Below are 25,622 nucleotides of genomic sequence, written 5' to 3' on the forward strand. Positions count from 1 at the left end.
TACATGAAAACATACAAAAGCAAACCACTATATTGCACCTGATTATGAAAAATAAATTTATCATCTTCAGCACATTGTGCCAAACAGAAAAGCCACAGAATGCTTTGTGACTTGTACCGGCAACACAGTACCTTAAAATCCCTTCAAGCACTTTTCAGACATTGTGAGAAAGAGATAGTTAAATGAAGATGATAACTGAGTATGCAAAACCAAAATCAGATGGTCTTTGTGCCATACAATCAATTGACATTATTTATTTAACAATCAAGACACCAATCATAGACTAGAAAGTCTTCCTAAATAATGTTCATAATCATATCACATAAAATGCACAATTTTAAAGAATTAACTATACCATTTAAATTCATACTAAATAAGATAGGCGTAAGTTTAAAAGCACATGGCATATTTATTTGGGAATATCAATTTCCAAAGTAAAGCAAAGTTTCTTGGATCACAAAATGATATTCAACTTAAAAATATTTCACAGAAAGTTTCAATCATTTATTAGGCTACTTCAGCAAACTGAAAACTAAATTTGAAACCATGACGGTTATTTGCATTTATCAGGTTAAAGAGTGTAAAAAGATAATTTGTACAAAGCAAGGATGTTCAACCAATACTACTCGAATACTTTAGTGACCAATCTTATTTGGCATGAAGATCACTTTCTTCTTTGCTAAATCACTTTATCAATTCAATACATATTCCATTCGAAGTGGGCTATTAATAAGCATTCTGGAGTCAAAAATCAATACAGAAAATACTACTGAAAGACCTTCTCCACGTCCCATGATGGTTACTTTGAATGGAGTTCTGTAATACAGAACATCAATGAATATACATCAGACCAGTGCCACCGATTTTATAGCAAAATTATTTATAGACACTTTGTCGAAACGCCTGACACTTCTAGCCCCGACCGCTAGCCTTGGTCGGATGAATAGTCTAAAGCGCAGAAAAGTTTATGAAGTTAAGACTCTGTCGTGTGTCACAGACAAGGAAAGTGAACTATGAACACTATTAGGCAGAGTATCTTTCAACTACAAGCCTTCAGCACACCTGTTTCTCAATACAGAAAGCAGTTCGGAAAGTGTTGAACCTCCGAAAACAGCACGGGCGAGTGTGCGCCTACGGTGCAGCCGCAAAGCGAGCCCCGGAGGGACGTGGGCGGTCCGCGCCACAGAGCCAGGCGCGGAGCGGCGCGGAGCGGGGACGGCGCCCGGGGGGACGGCGGGGCCCGCAGCCGGCGCGGCGCTGCCCACCCACTCCCCCGCGGGAACTTTCTCGTCTGTTCCCCTCGCACACTTTCTGCGGTCCCCTGGTACTTACTGCAGCCCAGGCTCGGCATGGGTCTGTTCACACGCGTTAGACGCAGAAAGTTGCTCAGTGGGTATAGTGTTGGCAAGCTGTTCTACGCTGCTCTCCCGGCGCTACTTCAACTTGAAAAAACATGAGAGATCCCACTCCGAAACTCGGAGGAATAGTTTGAAGATACTACGAGGAGGCAGCAAGAGCTCCAAAGGAGCAAAACGCGAGACAGTGAGAAGCCTGCTCACCCCGCACCAGAGCAGCTCCTGGGTTTCGCTCTTGTCCCCCTTCTCTCTCCCCATCCTCAGCCTCTCTGGCAAAGTTTCATCATTCGGTCCGTACTCTGGACCCCCCTATTGCTCCCCACAGCCACCTCTCTCGCGTCTCCCAAGAACGAGATAAATAAAAGTCTGTTAGAGGGAGCCCCCCTCAGGAAACTTACGTTTGATCTGCCTGGGTTTGCTCTGTTTCCTTCGGGACATGCTGCTCGGCTGCCGCTCCTGCCTTGCTCCAGGTACAGGAGTGGAGCTGGGAGGGGACGGGGGTGGAGGGAGGGTGACAGATCAATAGACGGGATTCATAGAGGCGCCGGTGGCCGCCTTGAGATGCAAAGTCAAATGACAGAAGAACAGGGAGAGGGAAAGTGTGTGTGTGTGTGTGTGTGTGTGTGTGTGTGAAGAGAAACGGAGATCGGGGTGGGTGAGACGGAGAGCGAGAATGAGGGGATAGAGAAGCAGAAAGAACGGAGGGAGGGAGCAGGGGAAGGAGCGAGGGAGGGAGGGAGGGAGAGGAGGGAGGGAGGGAGAGAGAGAGGAGGAAGGAAGGGAGGGAGGGAGAGAGGGAGGGAGGGAGGAGAGAGCTTCGCTCCTCGCTCGCTCTCTCCCTCTCTCGCCCGTTCTCTGCCGTTGCCGTGCCGCCTCCGCTCCCCGCGCCGCGCTCCGCTCCGACTGACAGGCGGCGGGAGGTGCCGGCGAGGGAGGGGGCGAGGGAGGGGCTTTCCGGGACGGGGGGGCGGAAAGAGGGGGGCGTTTGTCCGTCAGGCTTGACGAGCAGTGGCTGCTACCAGAGACAAGTCCGCATGCAAATCGTCTCCTGCCTCAGGGGCACGGGGTGCTGAGGCGGGAGGCTTCAATTGTCCCGGCTCTGCCGGCGCTTCTGGCGGCGGAGAGAGCTGCAACTTTCCCGAAAAGAGGCACGTCAGAAGGGACGAAGAAACTCCGTGACAGTCACGCAGCTGGCACAAGTCCTCCCGCCCCGCACAGGGAGTCCGCCGGGGTGTCCGGGCAGAGCCGGGTGCCTTTACGCTCCGCCGCACACGCCGCGCAGCCTCGCCTCAGCGCTGCCCCTGGGAAGAGCAGACGCTTCTCTCCGCGCCGGCCCCTGAGCCGGCAGACCGCGCAGGGCCCGAGGCTGGCCGGTGAGGGCAGAGTGTCTCTCCGCCACGCCAGAGCGCTCCTGGGCGTCGGCGGCGGAGGGGTGCCCACCGCCACGGGAGAGGGGGATCCCGGCTTCGCCTCACAGGTGTCGCCGCGGGCGAGCGCTGAGGCGGGGGCGCGCTGCCCGCCACCCGCGCGAGGCGGCCTCTAACGGCCGCAGGGCACGCGCCGGGGCAGGGCCCGCAGCGCTCCGCGGGGCGGCGGCCGGGGCCGGCGGGGCCGTTGGTGCCGCCGCGGCAGGGGACGGGCTGCCCGGCCGCCTGCACCCGCCTGCGGTGGCGTGCGGGTCGCGGGAGTGTCGGCTGCCGGCTGCGTGGCCGCCGCTGTGTGCCCGTGTGATTGATCCTGTTTTGACTTTTCGACGAGAGAGGGAGATAAGCCGGCACTAACTACCCAGGCTTTAATTATTTTTGCCCATCTACATAGCGATAATCTAGAAAAAAAAATTCTTGCACAGTAGGAAATGTCTGACGCTTCTGTTACTGATCCCAATTAAGTGTTTTGACAAAGCTAAACCGTTAGCGAGGCTCATGTCTGTGTCTTTAGAACAAAATTTCTCTTGAGCATCCTTGTTTTAATCACTTGAATAATCTCATTTACATATATAGTTGTGACCCATTATGAACAGACCGTGCTTTCCATACCTTACTGTATCGCTTAACATCGTGCACCCGTGAGCAGACTCTCAGTGTTGTCAAACACTAACTGTGCAAAAATCTTGGGAGAAAACCCCAACCACACAAACAAAGAACAATCAGTCTGATTTCACTGATGCCAAGTCAGGACACTTGATACTGAAACGTCTTTATTACCCTGCTTCCAGAAATTTCAGATCCAACGCATGGATTTACTACAATGTTAAGTGTTGTTATAGCTTCACTAACAGGAATTAAATTATGTATGTTCAGGTAAACTGTTAAGCACTTCTTTAACTCTTACCTCTGTGGTCCAAATACTCTCAACATAACAGGTTTTCCGCTTGACCTCTCAGAACTTTCAGTGGTTATTTGTTTGGCCAATATAGCAAAAGTCTTCATATAAGCAGCAGAAATTCTAACATGGTGATACACTAAAATTTTCCATCATATCGTCTTAGAAAATAATGTTCATAAACGATAAGTGAATTTACAAAAACACTTTCCTTATTAAAGAACATGATGGAAACTGTGAACCGTATTAAATATTTGTTGTTCGGGTACTTTAAAGAACCTGAGTAAATAACAAATGTTTGCCATTTAGCTGAGGTGACAGCGATGTGCCAAATGTATATTTCAGTTTCTTTCCTTAAGAAGCAGGCTCATGGTTAAGTACCAATGTAAATAGTGGTAGTGTTTTTTGGGAAGGTGTTCTACAATAATAGACAAATATGGTAAGAGTCCACGAAGTTAAATGCACTGCCACAGTTTTGTTGCAGAATTAGGCTCAAACAGGGGCTTGAACGGATGAGATACCCATCCTTCTAATTAAAGTTAATATTTTATAGATATTGACCCCTTCTCACCATTTTCTTCAATTTCAGTCTAGTTCCCTAAACAGAATTAGCAATGTATTTTCCTTCATAAAGGTTGACCGTTCATTTCTGTTTCTGTTTTGTTGCCTGCCTTCCACACAGTGTTTTTAGTCTAAACGGGTAACTTGGCAGATACCCCCTTTAAACCTACTGCTGTTTAAATGTGAATGAATGGAGTTACCTGTTTCCAACATTGGTACAGAATACAAACAGCAACTTGTAAAACATTATTCAGCCACCGCAACTTAAAAATTAATACAGTTTACATGGTGTAAACCAGTCATAAATAAGTCATAAACAGCAATGCAAAATGAAGCAGTGCTAGAGTCTGTATCAAAAGTAAGTGTTTATTCTTTCATACTGTTTAGGGTAAATTACATAAGAGCATCATTATTATGCTGACTCTTGCTTTCGTAAATATTTAAGCAGCAATGTAAGTTAAGTTACATATTTTGTCTCTTCTGAGGTATTAAGGCCATATTCTGCTTCATCAGCTCAAAAGAGGACGTATAAAAATGTATTGTTTATTTGACTATTCAGAGAGGTATGTTTGATCACTTAAAGGATTATTACACTTAGTCATTTCAGTGTATTTTGGACTTATTTACCTAAGGGTTAAAAAGTTGTTTGTGAAATCCCAAAAAGAAACATACATATGCCTGCTGTTTTAAAATGTAATTAATGGGGTAAGTTAATGAACAGTTTTCTCTAATTCACAGGGGAAATTTCATTTAGTACACTTTAGTACTGCATGAAGATTACCCATTTTCCTTAGCAGAATGAGTACCATGTGGCATATCCCAGATGAAAAAAAGCTCTAGCTATCTGGGCCAGGACACAGCTCAAGCACTGCACGTGATTACTGACACTGTTATTGTTAAGCCGATCTCTGGTGCTGTTCACTAGGAACCGTTCCCAATAAGCCATATGGACAAGCCAGTCTTTTGGTGGGGCAGAGGCTTCAGTCGTATGGACACAAGTTGAGTGGCGTAGCTTTCCCTCAGGGCTCAAGAATAGGCCCAGTATTTTCCATTAACCTACAGAGTCATTCACAGTAGATTTTAAAAATTTTTTGGACCTCCCACTCAATTGCATAGTTTTCTGAACTGCTGTAGGTGTAACTATGTCTGTACCAAGGTTGCAGTGGCTGTGCCATTCACTAGCTCTTCAGGTTCACCCGTTGGACATTGCCTGTAGCAGCCATGCAGTAGTCACTGGGTGCTTTGCCCACATGGCCAGGGCAATGGTAACCCCCTGCCAGGAGACAACAACAGCATCTGAGCGCGGGGGGCAGGGGAAAGGATGTTTCCAGGTTTAGTACTGAGGAAATGGTGGCCATCTGTCCAAAAGCTGAGGGTACAGACAGATAATTCGAAATGATGGAGTAAGAACAGTTTTAAAATGTAGTGGTTTTCAACCAAAATAATAATTGGATGTGAGCAGTGGTGGTGTAAGCCCATTCCAGATGACACATGCTTCTAGTTAATTACAGTATCTCAGGAAGAGGAAAATCTCCACAGAACTTCACTCCTTAATCATCTCAAACTTTGTCACTTCCAATTGTCTATACCTTACTAAGATTCAAAGATTTATGTAAACCCTCCAGCTGAATGGTTATCATAGTTCAAAACTTAAATTCTTGAAGTGCCTGTACTCTGGCAAAGAAACTAGGAAATTTGAAGCTGAGATTTCCATGATCTTCAAGTGTTAGCAACTATCTTACACAAAGATAACATGCATACTTTTAAAAAAATATTCCTTCTTTGGAGAACACTTAGTGATTTTTAATACAACCTTTCCATTCCCTCATTGAGAGGAGGAAATACTAAAATGCTGAAATACTCTCTTGGCAGAAGAACTAACCTCTTGACCAGCAAGTATGGATTTCCTATCTTTTTTTGAGAAAAAGAGTTACACTGAGCAAAATCACTTCAGAAATCTCACATCAATCTGGGTAAGGGCTATTGTTTACAAAGATACTGATAGACAATGGAGACATCCCAAAGTTTAGGCAGCAATTGAATTTGAATGAAAATATACTTGATTGCTGGGATATGCACATAGTCAAGTTCTGACCATTCAAAACACCCAATAACAGCATTTAATGTTGAAAATTTAATTGCATAGGTTCTGTTGGACTCTCAGATTTTGATTTCTTTTGTAAGGACTTGGATTCTTCCATGATCTTAAATCACAGCCTTTGGTTCTTTAGCTCTAAATGAAAAAGGAACAGGTGGTATTTTTCCAAGTATTACCCACTTACAGTGTTAGAATATACAGCATAGCTTTTTGTAACTTTATTCCTCTTTCTTTGGTCACTAGTGAAGCAGTTGACTAGAACCATGAAATCATTAAGGCTCAGACTTAATACCCCTGTAACATGAATATGGGACAAGTTGCACCTCTCCCAACTGTTTGAATAATCTACACTTTGTTCTAATTTCATAATTTGGAGATTTTATGTGTGGTCGTGCCAGACAAAGATTCTAAGACAACAGGGAGACAGACTTAAATATATCACTGAGCAGATGAAAGATGATCAGTCTGAGCCTTGAATTTAGAAATAAAGCTTCCTCTGATTTTTGAAACAAAGAGGAAGCAGCTCTACCAGTGTGTTCCTAGATGACACAGAAGAAAAGTGCTGCAGGGCAGATTCCTTACATGCACAGGAACCTACAGAAGACCTAAGTATATCCAGAAAGTGGGTGATGCCAGTGGATATGTATTGCCATTTCAACCAGTCCTGTCAACGAATTAGAACTGAATTACTACTACATTTTTTGTGAATGTTTTACTCCCTAGGAGTGATCACAACCCTACAGTGAAGTTCCTGGCCACAGGATTTCAATGGATGCAGCAATGTAGGAAGCCAGACACACAGAGTGCTGGAATCAATGCTGAGTCAGACTTCATGTTGATAGAACAGACCTTTGCATCCATTCTGGGAGATCTGCCAGTGTTCAGAGGCCAAAACCCATGTCCACTCCATATGGAGAAGGGAGGATGGCATAGAAATAAATGGTGACCTCAGAAACTTTCTGGATTCCTAAGCAGACTTTTCCTAAAAAGGGTACTCTCTGGATCCGAGTTCATTTTTGGTTGGTGCAAAGCTCAGTATTTTCTTGGTGTCAGTTTCCTGTCTCTTTCCACTTACTTATTTAGAGCAGAAATCACTGCTCTCTTTCAATAGTTCAGTTATGCAAGATACTTTTCATCTCACATTAAAATTTATATCTTATTTGTTATCCAGAAATAGTGGCAAAGATTATTCTTCATTTCCTGACTGGATGCTCTCTGATATTGCTCAGGTAATCTTATGGATGAACAAACTGTTAGTCTACCAAACTGCTTAGGCTTTTGGGGCAACTTTAAATCAGAATCACAGAATAGCCATCATAATTCTCTAATAATAATGTAAAATACTCTTTTTCACTGTACAGGATTGCAGTAATACGCTGGAAAAATTTGCATTAACTTCTGTAAAACTATACATGCAAAACAGCTCCTAATTTTGACACCCATGTTCTCCTTTATAGAAAAAACTATATTGCAAGATCAGCAAAATTCTACTGCAAAAATGACTTGCATGATCTAATGTGTAGAATGCCATGCCTTAAGCTGGAAAATTCAGTAGCTGTGGCATAGCTAGGGAAAGATTTTTGATTAAAGAAAGCTAAAAACATGGATTCAGAATGAGATGTTGTATCACACATATGGCAGCATCTGGAGTATGGGATGGAGGGAACAGTGTCCTGTGAGGAAATATTTCTGGATGCCTCGGTTGTCTGAAATGCAGCCCATTCACCCCCACTGCTTACAGATGGCCACTAAAAACTTAGAAATCTACTGAAACGTTTATATAATCCCACATCACATTGCAACTTTCTGCCAGTAGCAAGACCGGGCAGCCCACAACAGCAGTAACTTACTGTTTTGGCATGTGCATGGGCTTCAGAGACCAGTTTTGTTACAAGTCAGAGGACTTCTCTGCATTCTGTGACCTTAGCCTCCCCAGGAGCATATTACTCCTAGCACAGTCTTAACACTGTACAGTCTCAGCTTCTGAGAGAGACATCTTTCTCAGCAGTGCAAATGATAATGTAGCAAAAATTTTCTTGCAGCTTCTAAGCAAAGAGAGGGAGAACTTCAGAAGAAAATGTGAGAAAAAAGAAGAAAAAGGCAAGGAGTAGTATAGTAGCAGAAACGACGGGAAAGGAAGAACAGACAGCTGTAGTGGTTTACAAATCTTTATTTCCATCTTTATTTCTTTTTAAATAAGCCAACAGCAGTATTTCATGTAGACATAGCATAACACTGACAAGATAACATTAATATTGTCAAATTACTGTTTATGACTTTGGAGTGCAAAGCTCATAAAATAGTAACATGAGTATAAAGTGCAACTTTAGTTGCAGAGTTTGATTTAAAATAACATGCTCTCTTCTCCTTGATCTTCCATTCCACTGAAACTATTATGTGGCACTTATTTTGGGAGTAATTAGCAGTGTCTCTATCATTGCACATAGCTAAATTAGCTATTATGGGCATCTCAGTTTGCCCAGTTTCAGTGAAGGAAGTTGCATTTACACTAGCATCTCAACAACATACATAGAAGCATAATCAAGAATTTAAAAATACTAGAAATCTGGAAAAAATATATGATGATCCCCATATAGGTACAGTGGTACCTGTGGTAGATCTACCAGTTTACCATTATGGCTTTATAATCACATTCATCAGCTTTTAAAACCGAGTGTTTCTTCTGCTATATATCCATTTAATGAATGTTCTTACATAAATGCATAATGATCGCTGGTAGAGTCTATGGTACAATCTGCACTTGTATCCTGTCTATTCCCCATATTGTGCAAATGAGGCTCCCACCACTCAGAGCAATAGCATAAGCTGCCCTCTGTGTATATCAGAGTTGGTATTGTTTGCCATTTTAAGGAATATATAAAGCTATGCTACATTATCATCATTATCATCATCATCATCACCAATCATCATCATTTGGAATAAATAAAATCTGTTATAAAAGCTTCAAAGTCTATGCCAGCACAGCGTCTCTTTGAGATTTTAGGTTCCTTTCAGTAGCATGGACATGTTTTGGTTTATTAAGGGGGTATCCATAATTGATGTAACTCTTCAATTTATGTCATTATCTTGTAAACAGAATCAGCTACACCAGAAAGGAAATCTTACCATGCAGCCTTTTGAAAGTGGGACCCCTTGAGGTTTTCTACCTTCAGAACCAGCTGCTTATATTGTGCAGCAGACTTAGTAAAATAAGTGAAAGATACCATAGTCCAATGGACTGAAGAACAAAGGGAAAATACAGTTCAGAATCACTCAGTAATTTGTAACTCCATAGTCTTTTGAGAAAATTTGAAGTATTTTTAATAGCCACCTTACACCACAGTAAAGCTAAATTATTCTCAAAATTTGTTGACTTAAACACATCATTGATTTTTCTGATATTAGCAGTATACATAGTGTTTATCTCCTTCACATTATATCTGCTCACAGTAAAATTTAATTCAGATTCTCCTCTCCTTAAATCCACAAGAAACATCTTAAAATTCACATAGCACTTTAAAAGGTAAAACTATGGTTACAATTTTCTGAAGTGTCTCAGTAACTTAAAATCCTTTTCAGTCTTCCTTTTTAATCCTTCTTGAAAATGAAATTTAAACTTTGAATCAAGCTGCTTTCTAAAATGTTGCTCTAGAGGCAATCGTTTGAATGATACTGATAGTTAGGAATTATAATAGCATAAAAAGGAGGAAATCAGAGTTCTTGATTGTTTCCAAGTCACTGATTTTAGAAGGATTAAGGTGGAAGCTCTCCAAATAAAAATCCTGAAGAATAACTACTCCCTAATGATTTCCCATCAGGCACCCAAGGGATGGTTGCCCTTAATTTCATAAAATCATTTTCATCAGTACAACTGAGCACAGAGCATTTTTGTAGTGTTCTCCAATCATCAAAACAAATTGCTTTGCACACATTGATATAAGCAACAGGGTAAAGTTAACTGCCTGACATTTCGTTTATGTCTATTGGTCCAAAAGACAGAATGCTGGCCACATTCGTATAAAATAATGATTATTTAACAGCTATTTATGAAATTATTTCATTACATAAAGTTCTATTATGGACAGAATCCACCTCATATTCACTTAACTAAAAATCTAGCTAGTGTTCTGGATTCTCTCTACAGCAGAGCAAGCAGACATCTGTACATATGTAGATGAACCCCCTTTTAAAATAGATACCCAAATATTCGGTAGCTAAAGATGAATTATACTGATTCCACAAAAACAGTATTTTATTGACTTTTGGAATCAAGATACATCAACCCTGTTTTACTTATAAGTGTGAGAATACTGAAGTTGTTTTCCGGGGGTCAGACCAGAAACCTCCGTAGTGCAAAAGCCTGTGACAAAGAGCATTAAGGAATGAGGAGAGCAACATTTAGGCGAGAGCAAGCAGGGTGGTGTGGTGAGATGTCATGATGTGGCAGGGAGAAGCCACTGCTCTAGGGCAGCTTTGCCTGCCACGTAACATGCTACTCGGGCAGTGGGTGGCTGGAGACATTAATGAGTTGTTCCCAGTCCAGTGTTGCCTGTTTTAGGGGACTACTGACAAACCCAGAAGTAGGCCATGGCTCTATGCTTACTCTGGTCCATATCACTAATAATTAGAGGCTCTTTAAGTCCTGGAGCACAATATTTGGCTTTTGCTGTAATTAAATTTGTTTTATTTATTCTGTGAGAAGTGTGATCTGTCCCATTAGCTGTGTTTCTAGTACTGTGGCACTGATCAAACACAGCGGACCACATTTACTCCTACAGAACTCTGCTAACTTCAGTTACCATCTGTAACAAAAACGTAGTTTACTGTGTTTTTTAAATTTGTGTTAGATATTATTTCGCGAGTACGTCAGCTGGATGTCTAACTTCTAGAGAATGCCTAGGCATAATATTTCTACAAATTTGTCTGTTTACTCCTGGATCCAGAAAACTAACTTTTTAACTGCCACTGGTAAGCAAAAGGTATGTTACTCGTATACAGTCTTCTGGAGGATAACTTCATTTACAGCAAATGCGTTGTTTTTTTTAAAAACGCAGATGACTTGTTTGCTTCCCTGCATCACAAATTATCTCAGTAGATGTTAACTGACCTGCAGCAGCAATACAAGAGTGAGAACACCAATGGTGACTCCAAAGGCTTTATTTTCACGTGATAATGTTGAGTTTATTTGTGTATATAGTAATTATCTTAACTTGTTTCATTCAAATTAGCTGCCCTTTATAGGGCATAGTTCTATAATGAACACCAAACAATCTAATTTATGGATCCTATATTCCAACTTGTATTTTCCTGGTTTTTGGACATTGACCAACAAAATCCTAGAGACATTTCTGAAGTGTGATCCTTTCCCTAAAGGTGGTTGCCACGGCCACTTTCTGGCCACGAAATGGTAGGCTTCATGACTCACCTAGCCACAGATGAGGGTATTTATTGAATGAGCTTTTGCACTTATTTTAAATTCCCTTTGACTCACTCTGTAGGACTGGTACAAACAAAAAAGGCAAAATTTTACTTGTGAAAATGTTGCTTCTTAGTCATTGATTCCTTGAATTACACACTGGAATTATTATGAAGAATTTTTGTATTGTTTTAATGTCACATGTCTCATTACTATATTTGTTACACCATTAACTATACTACTTGCTTTGTTATCTCACCACTTTGCTTCTAAATAGTATTTATTCCTTAATCCATCATTTTAGCCTATATTTCAACGATGTAATATTCCATGTGGTTTCTGGACTGAGAATTTTAGGATGACAGAATGGAAAATTTACATCTCTCAAGTTAATGAAGAAATCAGACAATTTTTCTATATATTCTTGCCATTATACTCATGTATTAACCCATGATGTATTCTGTACTCTTGATGATTATGGTACTTGGACCCCTGGTTTATAGACTGTCTTTTCTGCTTCTCAGAATGCATCTGATTGTGGTGATAAAACAAGATAATTGCTATTCTAAAGGGTTCTTAACCTTTCATCTTGTCCTGTAAATTGAAAAATATTGCTTGAGCTGAAATAATTCATAATAAAATCTCCCAAGATGCATGAATTTTTTCAACAACTTTAGTTAGTGCAAAATACAAAATTTCTTCCAAATTAGAGACTGATCAACAACTTTGAGTAGATATACATCTAAATACTACGTGTCACTACATTTTCAAACCATGCCTAAAAGTAGAAGTGGATGTGAATTTCATATGATTACCATACATAGATCAACTGAGGAAAGTGTAAAATCTGAGTCTGAATTAATTTTCTAAGACATTCTGAGTTTATACCTATAAAACTTACAGGACAAATTATTTTTTTCCATAAAATCTATGTGGCACTAGGACACATTATGGCTTTGGGGCTACTTGTGTTTTTGAACATTTTGAGTCACAGTTATTACCCCCACACAGAAGTGTAAATGTTGGAGCTTGATGGAAAGTATTTGCAGGATACAGTTTTTATTTTGTTCACTGCTTCATAACGTGGATATGCCAGCATCTAAATGGCTAACTTGTGTCTCTTAAAATACAAAACATTTCAAAATACATAGTAGGAAGCCAGTGGAGTAACTATCAAATGATTTAAAAATGAAAGTGCTACCCAGATATCTCCTTAGTTTAACCCTGTTGCAGGTAAGGTCAGATCAGCTTTTGATTATCTTGCCCAAAACGGGGGTTGTGAACCTTTGCTGTCCACATTTACTGTATATAAGATTACCAGCCAATGTTTATATAAAATTAACATTTCTCTTATTCTCAAATGACTCCTAATGGATGACTTTCAGCATCTTTTAACTCTAATACATTCTGTCAGAAGAGATGTGGGCTTGCAGCATCCAATTCAACAATGCCTAGAGCAATGTACTTATTTGATTGGCCTCCAGCCCATCAGTCTGCCTGGGGTTTGGGAAAAAGGCCTCTGGATGCAAGATGAGGGACCTACATGAAGAACCATAAGTTTCCACCTCATATAAAAAAAGCTTTGATTGTTTTAAAGACAGAAAAATATGTATGTTGATGGGCATGCCTTCTTTTGTAACCTATTAATCACCTCATATATTACTTTTGATTCCTATTTGCTTATTTATATGATTCTCTCGTCTACTTTTAGTGTTCTCATCAGTATTTTTTAATGTATCACTCTTGTTCTCTCTGTTAAACTTTGTTAAACTCCTTGACCTAGGATGTTATCCTTGGTTCTGTGCACTGCAGTACGAAAATAAAGACATTTCAGTAAATAAAAGAAAGTCAGGTAACATGAGGAATGGCTTATGAATAATGCTGGTGAGAACCAAGTGTGTTGTACTATGACCAAGATATTAGTTGGAGATAACACTAGGAGAAATTATTCCATAAAAGAAAATACATAAGAAGGAGCAGTGGCATAGACTTCTAGAAAGGAAAGAGCCTGCTAATCAAAATACCTGTCATGGTGAGATTTTACGTAATTAAAATTTCAAAAAAATAGTGAAACACATTTTTAACTTCAAAAACCACATAGGTAAAAAAAAAAAAAAAAAAAAAAAAGAACCTTTAATTTAGATTTTCTACATTTGCAGTAGATGTGATAATTGGGTAGTCCTATTTCTAGAGCCTTTAATTCTAAGAAATACCAATTGTATAAAAATACACAGATGTAATCTGTTTTCTTTAATTTTGTTATTTCATCTTGGGTTGTATACATTTTGTTAAAATACCTTTGTATGGAAAACAGCATCTTGAATTGAATGCAAGAAAACAAATTGGTATTAAGATCAACAAGTTCCAGTTTTTGCATTTCAGAGCAAGTCATGAATGAGTTGATCTTAAAACACACAGATGCACATTAAATGCAGCTAGTAAAAAAACCCAAAACACCACAGGATGTCCTTGATGACACACAAGTCCAGTTCCATTATCTCCTTTTTGGACAGGGACAATTATTAATCAGTGATTGCCCATTCAGAAGAAATCCCCCTTTTCTCTAAGAGTGTTGTAGCTTTTGAAATCGTCACAGTTTCATACTGTCTGTTCCAAAATATGCGAGCTCATACACAGCAAGGTTTATATGATCTGAATCTTAAATTGAGGTAATAAGCAACCATCTACAAGACAGCTCAGTTTCTGTTTCTCCAGGGGATCTCCTGCAGTGTCTTCCATTTTCAAACTGCCTAAGAAAGTCAAAGAGCCCAGTTCTCCTGAAACTAATGCTGTGTCTCCCTTAAACTTCAGCAATGGCAGGAGAAGGGTGTTGAAAATCAATTCCTTATGTTAAAACTATACAAACTTTCAAACTGGTAATGAAATACATATCTTCATCCCAAATCAATTCATGACGTTGGTGTATCCCAGTAGCAATAATGCTAAACTGAATCACTGAAACAAAGCACAGCTGGTTTACATTATCACTTACTGGTATTCAAATAGCTCACACTAGAATAGTACTTCCAAAACCTTTCCTTATTTCTCACATGAAGCTAAATGGCTGAGAGAAATATATTTCACTTCATGCAGATGATGTATTGCTTTCTTGTTAGGTTTCCTTACTTGAGATGACTTCTCTGTTTTATAACCCTGACTAAATCTCCAGCTACAAAATGAATTTGCTTAAATCCAACTACTTGACCTTGTCAGCTAACGTCCCCAGACACCTCGCATTTACTGAGTACCATTTTCTATGGGCTTCTAAGCAATGGAGATGGAATATTTATACCCTATCTCATGTTCACTGCTCTCAATAACTACATCTTCTTCAAAATCATTATTAAAATTAAAAATTATTTAGAAGGATGGACCTTCATCCATTTCAGGCTGAGTTATATTACTTAAAATTAATTATTTTCTTAAGCCTTTACATCTTATCCAGATGTTACCTTGTCAAACACATCTCTAAGACAAGTATTTAGGACCTGTACCAATTGCTCTTGAAGTAAAAATGAATTAAGAATAGTTCTATCTGAAAATTACATTGCCTCAATATGTTAAAACTATTGAAGATGTAGCTTAGCAGTCACTAATCGAATGCTTGTAAACAGTGGCTTTATGATACAGTGTTATTTGGGGGGGTGAAATTAGAAACTTAGTAACCAAATACTTTTGAACAGTGGCTTTATGATACACTGTTATTTTGGGGTTGAAGTTAGAAACTTTGTTTATTGAAACAATGTATCTAAACTGCCTTCAATTTCCGCCAAAACAATCCACAGTCCCATTCTTCTGCACTAAACCAACAAACATCAAACCTTAATGATTTGAAATCTACTAAAAATCTACAGGGATATAATTTCTTTATTTAGACTAATGTTTAACTACATTTTCTTACTGTGTGAGATGTAAATAAATGTAATGTCAATAAACAACTGTAGTAACAAAATCATGATCTTTGGTGAATTATAAAGCTTCCAGTCCATGCCTCATGTGGAGTCCTGCTGCACTCACTGTCGGTGAGATGTATATACATACATTGACTTCATATGATCAGAGAAAGGGAAGTTAAGTGAAGGAGCACCAAAATGAATGTCAGATTTAAATGATGACACCAAAAATAAATGAGACTATATTGACCATAAGTAAAATTGACTGGAGTCTAGAATAAAGTTTCTAGTCAGGACAGCCATGAGGTTTTAGGAGGTCTTCCAGCAGGACAAGTGAATACAGGTAATCTAAAGGTTTAGGAGGAACAAGTGGTTCCAGAGAAGGATCGCAGGAGAGAGTACCTCTGATAGAAGGGGACTGGGCATAATAATATTAAGAATTACTAATGTGTATAATCTTAATAAAAAATATTTTTTTAAAAAACATAAAAGTTATATGCTACATGTATGTAATTATATGTCTCAAAAGATTATTATAGAATTTGTGACAGACCAATTTACAGTATTTAATTCAACAGAAAAAACAAGGGGGAATATTTTCATCTGATGCAAAATTTCTCTATTGTTCAGTACATCATAAAATACCAATATCCTGAGGGACACAAACTTAAAAACTTTACCTGAAGCAGTAATATTATATTGGGTTCATTCCTCTGCTGCACTGAAGTAAAGAGGGGAGATAAAGATTCTTTTATGCCCCCACCCATTCAGCACCATCCTGGAGATAAGAACCCAAGCCAGCCTTCAGCACAAAGCTGGAGAAATCACAGGGGTGCTCTAACATCTGACAACTAGAACAAAACACTCAGTACCCTCTGTCAGCCAGAGTTGGAAGAGCATTCCACGCTGCACCCTTCCCTGCTACTCATTACCTCCAGGCATCACAAACTGTCTGAATGTATGTAAATATAACCCATTCCTGAAGTTGACACAAAGTGAAGCTTTCTATAAAGATTTCTCACATTCCATGAAAGGGAAATGTGGTCAGTTTATTTCCCTCCAGGAATGGAAAATGGCATTATAGGACCTTAGGATCGGTCCATTTTATTTCCTGCAGCACACTATTTTCTGTGTGTTTTACAAAACACACATGCATCAAGTGTGGGTGTGCATATATTTACACATGTGTATATTATAGCCACCCCTGCGCATGCATACATATAGAATTTTAAAAAGGAATCCAGAAATTGATTAAATGATGGTAACTGAACTGAAAGAAAAAAAAGCAGTACTCATTATAATATCAACACATTATTTTGATATTAAACCCTCTCTCTTCGATTTTACATTGTCAGGTTTGATCTTGCACAGCTTAGGTGCAGTATGTTGCCTCTTTCTGTGAACTATCCTCCTATCTATTTCCTAAGCTGTTGCTCCACACTTGTAATCATGTTATTTGAGTGCCTTATGTATTCTAAAAATAACCATAATAGAAGTAGCATGTAAGTGCAAGGTGAGAAGTGATGAACAGGACAGCGACACAGCACAACCAATCATACTGAATGTAAATGGGAGACCAGACCACACTGCACAGCAATAAACGATTGTTATTACTACAATTTATAAAGAACCCCAAGGTGTCAGAGGCACTTCAAAGTACACGTACAGAGACATATTCCATCCTCTAAAGAGTTTATAATCTAGAAACGTTGCCAGGCTGTTTCTTCTTGTCTCATAGGAGTAAAACAAAATAAAGAATAAGTTAAGTGCTGCATTGTATTGGATCATGCTTAAGACTATACTGCATCAACAAAGTTTATTCTGTTCCATCCTACTTTATAATACATTTTTGCCTCTAAGGAAGGAGCCATACTAGCAGTTTGAGACTTGTTGAGACTCAGTTTGCAAGATACTGGTGATTAAACTCACTTGCATAGCCACAACTTGCAAATGAACTTGAATGATCGTGAATCTATTTTGCACGCTCATTGCAACTTGAACTAAGTCAAACTTTCACTTCCTGGAGTCATCATTTCCAACTGAGACCTTTAGCAAAACTTTCCTTTGGCTCCCAGCCAAGTGCTTGCACTCGTCTGCAAGTGCGTCCTGCGCTGTGGACCCTTGAACAATGGAAGTTCAGAAGTTTCCGCAAACAAAACTAATCCATCATTTCCACTGCAATAGAAAGTACTCTTCATAAAAAAGAACAGTAAAGTGCTCCTGAAGAGGACTATTCCCTTCCACAGGATTAGTTCATCAATTCCTTTCCCAAACACATATATCCCTAATCAACTTCTCTCCTGCAATGCTGACCCTAATGTTAAACAACACCACAGCTGCTAACAAGGTCAATGTAAGCAGGGGTGAGCTAAACCTTAGAGCTCTATGGAAATTATATTATACAGAGATACCATATATCTGAAGGTCAGTAAAGGTGAGCACAAAGACAAAAATCTGGTATATGATGATTAAGAAACTGTACTATATGATTTAAATCCTCTGTATTACCATATCACATGATGTTCATCAAGGATACATAATCCTTTTCTGTGATGAGACTTTACTTTCTTATGCTGCTAGGTAGGTGCAGGACAGACTTTTAACAGATGAAGGAGACCAAGAATTAAATCTGACTCTTCTGGAGTTAGTGGAATCTCTGCCATTTACTTCAGTGGGATCAGGCTCTCACCTTGAACATTAACAATACAAAATCATTTCAGTGGGATTGCTCACATGTTAAAGTTTTATTTCAGTGTGAAAAAATAAAGTTAAATCTCACTCTTAATGAGAATGGGTTGTTTTCTGTCCAAATACCATCTATAGCAATTTACAATAATAGAATATTTTCATTTTCTGAAGATTGATTTGTAATCTGATTTTTGCTTATCTGTGGTTTTCATTTTCATATCCCCCACAAGCTGAGAAAAAGGTGACAAGGCAACCTATTGACATACAATGTTGAAAAGTAAAACTATTTCAAAAGTACATTTCTACCCTAGAATTGTAAATAACTTTTCAAATAAATATAACTGAACAAGATTAGAAAGGAAAAAAAAAATAGTTGTCATCCTTTGGTAGTTTATTCTGTGCATGTAATAAACTGGGTTTGTAGTCAGTTTTACTTTTCCAGGGAAAATGAGTTTTATTTTTCCAAGATTACAAGACAGAGTGTATCATTCTCAGGAACTGCTATGGGAGAAGTTCATGTGCATGCTTACCATTAGACAGAAGGCTGTGATTATAGCATATTTCAGCACATGCTTGACACTGAGGTGACTGCAGATGAATGTGCAGAGACGAGAAAAAGGAAGAAGCTCTTCTTAGGTCCAGGTCATTTGACTCCAAATATCTGTGATAAAATCTGCTTTGCTTTGTAGGTTTTGGGTTTGGGTTTGTTTTGTTATTTGGGTTTTTTTGTTTGTTTGTTTGTTTTGTGGTTTGGTTGTTGTTTTTTTTTTATTTGCTCTAAGTTTCAACAGAAACATGAAATTTCTGTTTAAAATTAAAGTACATTTTTATTTTTATTTCCATTCAAAATAATATGAAACATGAAACTGAACAAGAGCACAAGCTCTGAGTCTTCTGGCTTTTCATGGCTTGCCTTGCTTCTATGGTCTCTACAGTGAAAATGGGAAGACGAAACATCCAACCTCTGCCTCCTCCTGGCTCTAGAGCAGAGAAATTGGAAACCCTTAAAGTCTCAGCCTGAGCCAGACCTTCCAGACAGCTAAGGTAGCACTGAGGGACCAGTACCCTGAAGGCAAGAACAACAAGCTCTGATCCAGAGAACATGAAAGCACTAAGGCTCTCAAGCTCATACATGGTGAGGTCTTCCGAGATGTTAAGGTCAGGACACTAGCCAAAGGCCACCTAGTAATGCTGTCCACTTGTGGGTTCTGGTGCCTAGTTTTGGAAGAATTTCACAGGAAGAGTAAGCTAAAACAAAGAAATGTGGAAGCTGGGGACCACCAGCAGATGACAAATTAAGGTGCCCTATGGGCTGAAAACCATTCTTGGATTCTGTGGGAAACACGTTTGCCAATTAGAGGAATCATATGAAATATTGCAGTTTTGCAATATTAACTTTTTTTGTAAGGAAAACCTACTGCCTTAAAAGAATCTTAACCATTTCCCAAAGGCATGAGAGAAAATCAGTGGAAAGCTGGATTTTGCAGTACGGCTCCAGCTTTGTGTTGCATGTGTGTGCAGTGCCAGAACGCTGTGGTGTGCATGGTTAGGGAGTGGATGGAGCCCAGCTGTTACAATGTTCTTCATATAAGAAGCGGTGCGATCTGCGAAGTCTGTGTGCTTGAAACAGCCACTAGAGGGGAATTTGCAGTCAAACAGGTGAGGTAGGCTCCAGGCTCCAGGTCACATCTTCCAAGTGTGATGCTACAGTAATTAGTGGCAATTTTTGTATTTATTTCGATAGTATGTATCAATATACCTGATACGTCAAGAAAAGAGTATTTATTATTGCCTTTAGTTGTAATAATACTAAGACCTGCATGTACTTTTCTTCCAAAATTTCCCATGTGGAAATTCACTTCTTGTTCGGTCTAGCAGTAATGCAATACAGGATTTTATTAAAAGAATCGAATGTGACTGTCAACTGACAGAACAGTAGTATTGGATATCTTGTGCTGGAAAGTAGAAATAATGCTGCATGGAAAATATCAATATGGATTAATCTATGGGCCGTGGATTTGACCGTTTATTAAATTGGTTTTAGTTGTATAATGTATATTAAAGTGAGATAAATTCACAATTCACATTTCATTGATTTAGCTAAATTCAATTGAGAATTTGCATTGTTGTTTTTTGTGTTTATTATTTGACTGTTTCTTCCTAGAAGCTTAATCAGTGTAAGCTTACATAGCCAATACAACCTGCTGTGAAAGCTTGGATCTTTAATACTGTACCATAAGCCACGCTACTGAGGTAGAAAATTTACTGCTGGCCAAAAAAATAAAAATACCCTCCCTTCAACACCATGAAGTATATTTTGAAAAGATCTCCAGCTGGTCTTCCAGCTAGTTGGTTTCAGAGAGGGTATCTTAGACATAGAAAAGCATAATTCTGTGCACAGAAAACTGTGTATGTATGAAAGCTATAGTGTGCAAATAAAAAACCTATAATGCCTTTCTGTAGTCAGATGCAGATATATTAAATCCAGTGGCTCTCATCATCTACATACTGGCCAGATGTGTAACACCTACAGGCCTGCATGCATATCAGGGAAACCTTTAGCTTCACTTAGTAGAAAGCCCTTGAAAAAAATCAATGAAATGATTATTTTTAATTGTCTTTTACTGTTGAATATTTATTTTCCAGTTTGTGGGCTAAAATATTGTTATCCATCTTACACTAAGTATACCAGTTTAGAACAAAAATGCATATTATGATGCATAATGATGACATATTAAAAGTCATGGCTACTCACATCTGCCTTTAAAACATACAGTTTGATTTTGCTATTCCATATGTAGCAATAGCCATTTTAATATAAATGGCAATACCTTTACAGAAATTACTTCCCATTAGTTAGTTTTGACACAGCATTGTAGAAACAAAGTGATGGAGAAATAGATAAAGAAGAACTGTATCTATCCAGACTAGCAAAAGCAGAGAAGCAAAAATTATGACTACTCTACTCAGTTAACTGTGTTCGGACTAATGGGGCTATTTACCATTGAAAAAAAGAATGGTTCTCACATTTCTGCTTGCAATAAACAGGGGTTTCATTTTAAGTAGGCTTTGTAGTTTAACTGTATTTAAATTATTCTATGGAAATCAGCTTTGCACTGCTATCCATAGGTTAGCACCAAGGTTGTACAAAGAAGTAACAACAGCATACCTGCCAAACTGAGAGGAGAATCAACACCCAGCTTGACGGTGCTTCTGCCTACTTCTGCTGTGCAATGCCTGCAATATTATATTTGGTCAGTTTCTGGGAATCAATTACTTTTCTTAGTAGCTGGACAGAGAAAATCAGAAGTAGATGGAACTCTGATTACCACATTGAGAACCTAAAGGCTCCTCTGTCGCAGTCTATAGACTTTCTAGCATAACACTTGGCCTGCATCTGTTTCCAGCTTTTTGAAATGGGGAAATTCCTGAATAAATTGTTTCCAAGACACAGAGGGTGGGTGTCAGAATGCTGAGTGGGTAAAGGATGGTAAGGGGAATGGATACACATGGAGAAAACTTCTGGCATGAAGGTAAGAGAAGAAGGTATCCTAGTCTAGGAGAAAAGGAAGGGTAGGGATATATCCAGGAACTCTAGAATGAAGTAAGGAACTGAAGGAGCTGCAAAGTTTGCAGTTTACAGGGAGGTGGGGAAGTTGGTAGCCATTGCACTTAGAGGGGAGAACAAAGGCACCCCAGCGTGCACAGTAGGTGTGACCTATGGAAGTAATGCACTGTGTGACCCGCTTGTTGATGAAACAACAAGAACAGTAATAAAGGATTATTTACTCTGGCACCCAAAAGCTTGCCTTTGATTGATAGTAAAATTAAATTAATATGAAATAATCTTGAAATTACAAAGCTTTCTAGAAGGGCCTTTGATTCTATACATGACTCAAGGAAACATAGTTTTGAAGTAAATGCGTAAAACTGAAATTAAATAGACTAAGTTGGAAAATCCACCTAACCATAGCCATGGACACTTTGCTATAGATACTTGCTAACATTACTCAGTGTTCACACAGTGCAATTATAGGCTTTGAAGAAATGTTTAAAACAATTGAAGTACACAGATAAATTTTACTTCTTTCAAGTTCTGATTTTTGCCCCATTTTTGAGATAAAATTTTGTGTAGACTAGCAAAAAATGTTCTTTCTGTGTTTCTGGGAATATGTACATGATAAAAATGATGATGTTCTTAATGACATATTTTCTTTTCCTTACTTTTCTTTTTACTAATCTCTTCCTTCAAAACTCAGGTATAAGTGGATCTTGGAAACAGTGGAAGTGGAAAATGCTGTGAGCCTCCAACTCTGCAACATGAGTTTACAATCTGTATGTCCTTCTCATTGGCCTACTGTTCCCCTCTCAAGTGGGAGATGGAAAACACTGATTTTCTTTGAAAAGGATTATTTTTGCTCTTTTTCCCCCCCTGGGTTTCTTGGTTTTTTTCCCACTGCTGTTTTTCTGCTTCTGTTACATTTCCCTTATTTTTTTTTTCTCCAGAGTTTTTGCCAGATTTTGCTAGGAAAAAACTTATTATTTGCAGTTGTACCTGCCTCTGAGCACTGGAGAGATTTTCTGAGAAGGGTCATAACTATAGCTCAAGTTAGTAGGTGTTAAGTAGGTCAATTTACCACAGGTAACCCCATTTCTCTACACTATGATGTGTTTTGTCAAACCTTCTAGCAGAAACAATGCTTTCCTAACTGGTATCAGTACCTGATCAAGTACATCAGTACAAGAGTGTTAGAGGATACACAACTGTGCAACACTTGGAGGTGTTAAGGCTTGCTTCTGTGTTTTGCGTTCTTTTTTCTTTTTCTGGCTGATCTAACTCTCACCTGAAGGTTTATATATGTTTATATACGTTTATATACGTATATTGCCTGAAGGTTATATAGGAGCAGCTTCTAGGCACTATTTCATCTCAAGCATGTTTGGTACTGCGCTGAACCTTCAAGATTTTCCAAGCAAATCTAGAGGGACTTGATTCCCTCAGTTTCACCACCTGGTAAACAGCTGGTTGCAATTCCATTTTAAAATCAATGTTAAAGACACACAGACTTACTGAGTTTAACATGTATGTCTTTTCTAACATTCAGTGGTTTTGTCTCCAACTTCCATGTCCATGAGACAAATGTATCGGAATACTACTCATGGCATTAATTTGTTCTTATGTGCGTAACTGTTATTCATGATTTAGTGCATGAAAGCTATGAGCTCTTAAAAAATGCATTTTTACCTCCTGTTCCTGCCACTGGCCTTTTAGGACATGAATTTCACTTAATTTGAATTTCATAGGTGATACAGTATCATATATAAAAGGCAAACCAATCCAGGTTTGGGTTTTTTTTTTTAATTGAAGTAATTGTCAGCAATAAATTCATTATGCTTCTTTCTGAAATGTCGTATATGACCATAACTTTGCCATAATAAAAGAAAAAGAAGACCTCAGAGTATTTTTTTCCTCAACCTTGTGCATAAATTATTTTATATATATTTCTGAAATAAAGACTTGAATAAATGATGAAGTAAAGCCATTCATAAAATTCATAAAGATGAAAACAAGATGGAAGACAGAGTAAGGTAAAATGTGTAATATTACAACGATACCTCTAATATTAGCACTTACAGATGAGGTCTAAAAGCCAATTCTTTAGAGTGTGTTCCCAGGCGCTAGCTGATGTGTCTAAGTGTGTAATTTTCAAAGTCCAAAGAAAATCGTATTTCTTTAATTCAAAGTTCTAGCAGATTTTGAGAAACTAAGGTACTTATAGTGTGCGTAACTGTTAAGAAGTCATTTAAGCTTATCTTCCATTAGCACTACATAGCCATTTCTTGGTTTTTAGAGAGTAGGGCAATGTAACAACATGGTGCAAGAGTCTACTGAATGTTCCATGTTCTGGTAAACTGCATGCCTCTGGTAGAAAAATAATCAAGATGAGGCACCTGCCACAGAAGACAAATGGTTTGAAGAACTGATTGTCAATAAAACAACTATATACAACTTTAGAACTCACTAGTTTTAAACCAATATACATAGCATCTAAATATTCAATAGGAGTACCCAGTTCTGTTACGTGTTTTGAAAGCTGTCATTATCTGTAGAACTGGGGATGAAGAGCTCAGTCTAGGTTCCAAAACCATAAATGTATCTTCCATCTGCTTATGTAGTTTCTGCTGACTTGAATAAGACAAAACTAATTCCTTACTTGATGTTTCAGCCTTCATTAAACAAAGTCAGGGCACAGTAACTGGGAAAGTACCTCAAGGGTAAACATATTTTCCCACACTGTATAGAGGAGAAAAGGATCCACTGACTCACAACCTGGCTGTCTTCTGATGAAATCTGGGAGCATGAATAAAGTTAACTATTCTTTGTGTTTCAAGAACATCTTACTCATAGGATGAGAAGTAGCAGACATTATCACTCCCCCAATTTAATCTCCTCAAACAGTGGGTAGATCCACTAGAATAAGATAACTGACTGTTACTTACACTCCAGAACATTAAAATTATGACTCGGAGGCTACTGGTACATAGAAGAACACATCCAAAAATTTATTTCCTGACCTCTCCTTCATTTGCTTTGCACAGATATCACTCTAAATTCTTTTGTTTCTGTCTGGATTGGAAATTTTGGAATGCTTATTTCTGAAAAAATATGTTGATAGTATCATGTCTTGAAACTGTGACAAATAAAAGGATTGCCTTTGATGAGAAGGGATAACTAGGTCTCCTTGTTTGCTCAGTCCTTGGTCCCTTTATTGACTTATTTAACAAAATCATCAAGGAACAGTTTCTGTTATGTGCACAATCTCTTGGTAACTACACTAATCACAAATTCAAGTTTAAAGCTGTCATCTACCCTAAACTATGTTAAATCTGAACCTTTTACTTGTTTCTTTCAACTGTTCTAAACTGAGTAATAACTGGACACAAACGCCACACAGCTTATTTCCTCAATTTTTTGAAGTTATTTTCATATTTTGTTCCTATACCCAAAGGAAAAATTCATCCAGCCATAACAGTGAGCATGCAGACAACGTTGCGAATGCTGAATGAAAAAAAAAAAAACTTGGTGCATTTGAACTGTATTTCCCTTTTTAGAAGAAATGAACTAGTAAACAGTCTTAACCTTCACTTCATCGCTAAATGCAGTAATGTCCCATTTCTAATGTTTGTGCTATCTAAGGAAAAAATGGAGAGAAGTTATTTAGAAAGCCTCATTAGAAGTGATTTATTTACCAATGCACAAATGTATAAATACCTTACTTGTTAGTCTC

General features: G+C 38.6%; 1 protein-coding gene across 3 annotated transcripts in view; it reads right to left on the bottom strand.

Moving 5' to 3' along the window:
- ZFPM2 (zinc finger protein, FOG family member 2) overlaps positions 1–2,226 on the bottom strand; it is a 321,611-nt gene extending 319,385 nt beyond the window's left edge. For all 3 annotated transcript variants that reach the window (XM_027800191.2, XM_027800247.2, XM_027800144.2), the window contains exon 1: positions 1,754–2,226. In XM_027800191.2, coding sequence (XP_027655992.1) covers positions 1,754–1,793 — 40 coding nt within the window. In that variant the 5' untranslated portion in view covers positions 1,794–2,226. The remainder of the gene's footprint in view (positions 1–1,753) is intronic.
- Between the last annotated feature and the right edge of the window lie 23,396 nt (positions 2,227–25,622).

The sequence above is a fragment of the Falco cherrug genome, chromosome 3 (assembly GCF_023634085.1).
Source record: "Falco cherrug isolate bFalChe1 chromosome 3, bFalChe1.pri, whole genome shotgun sequence".
NCBI lineage: Eukaryota > Metazoa > Chordata > Aves > Falconiformes > Falconidae > Falco > Falco cherrug.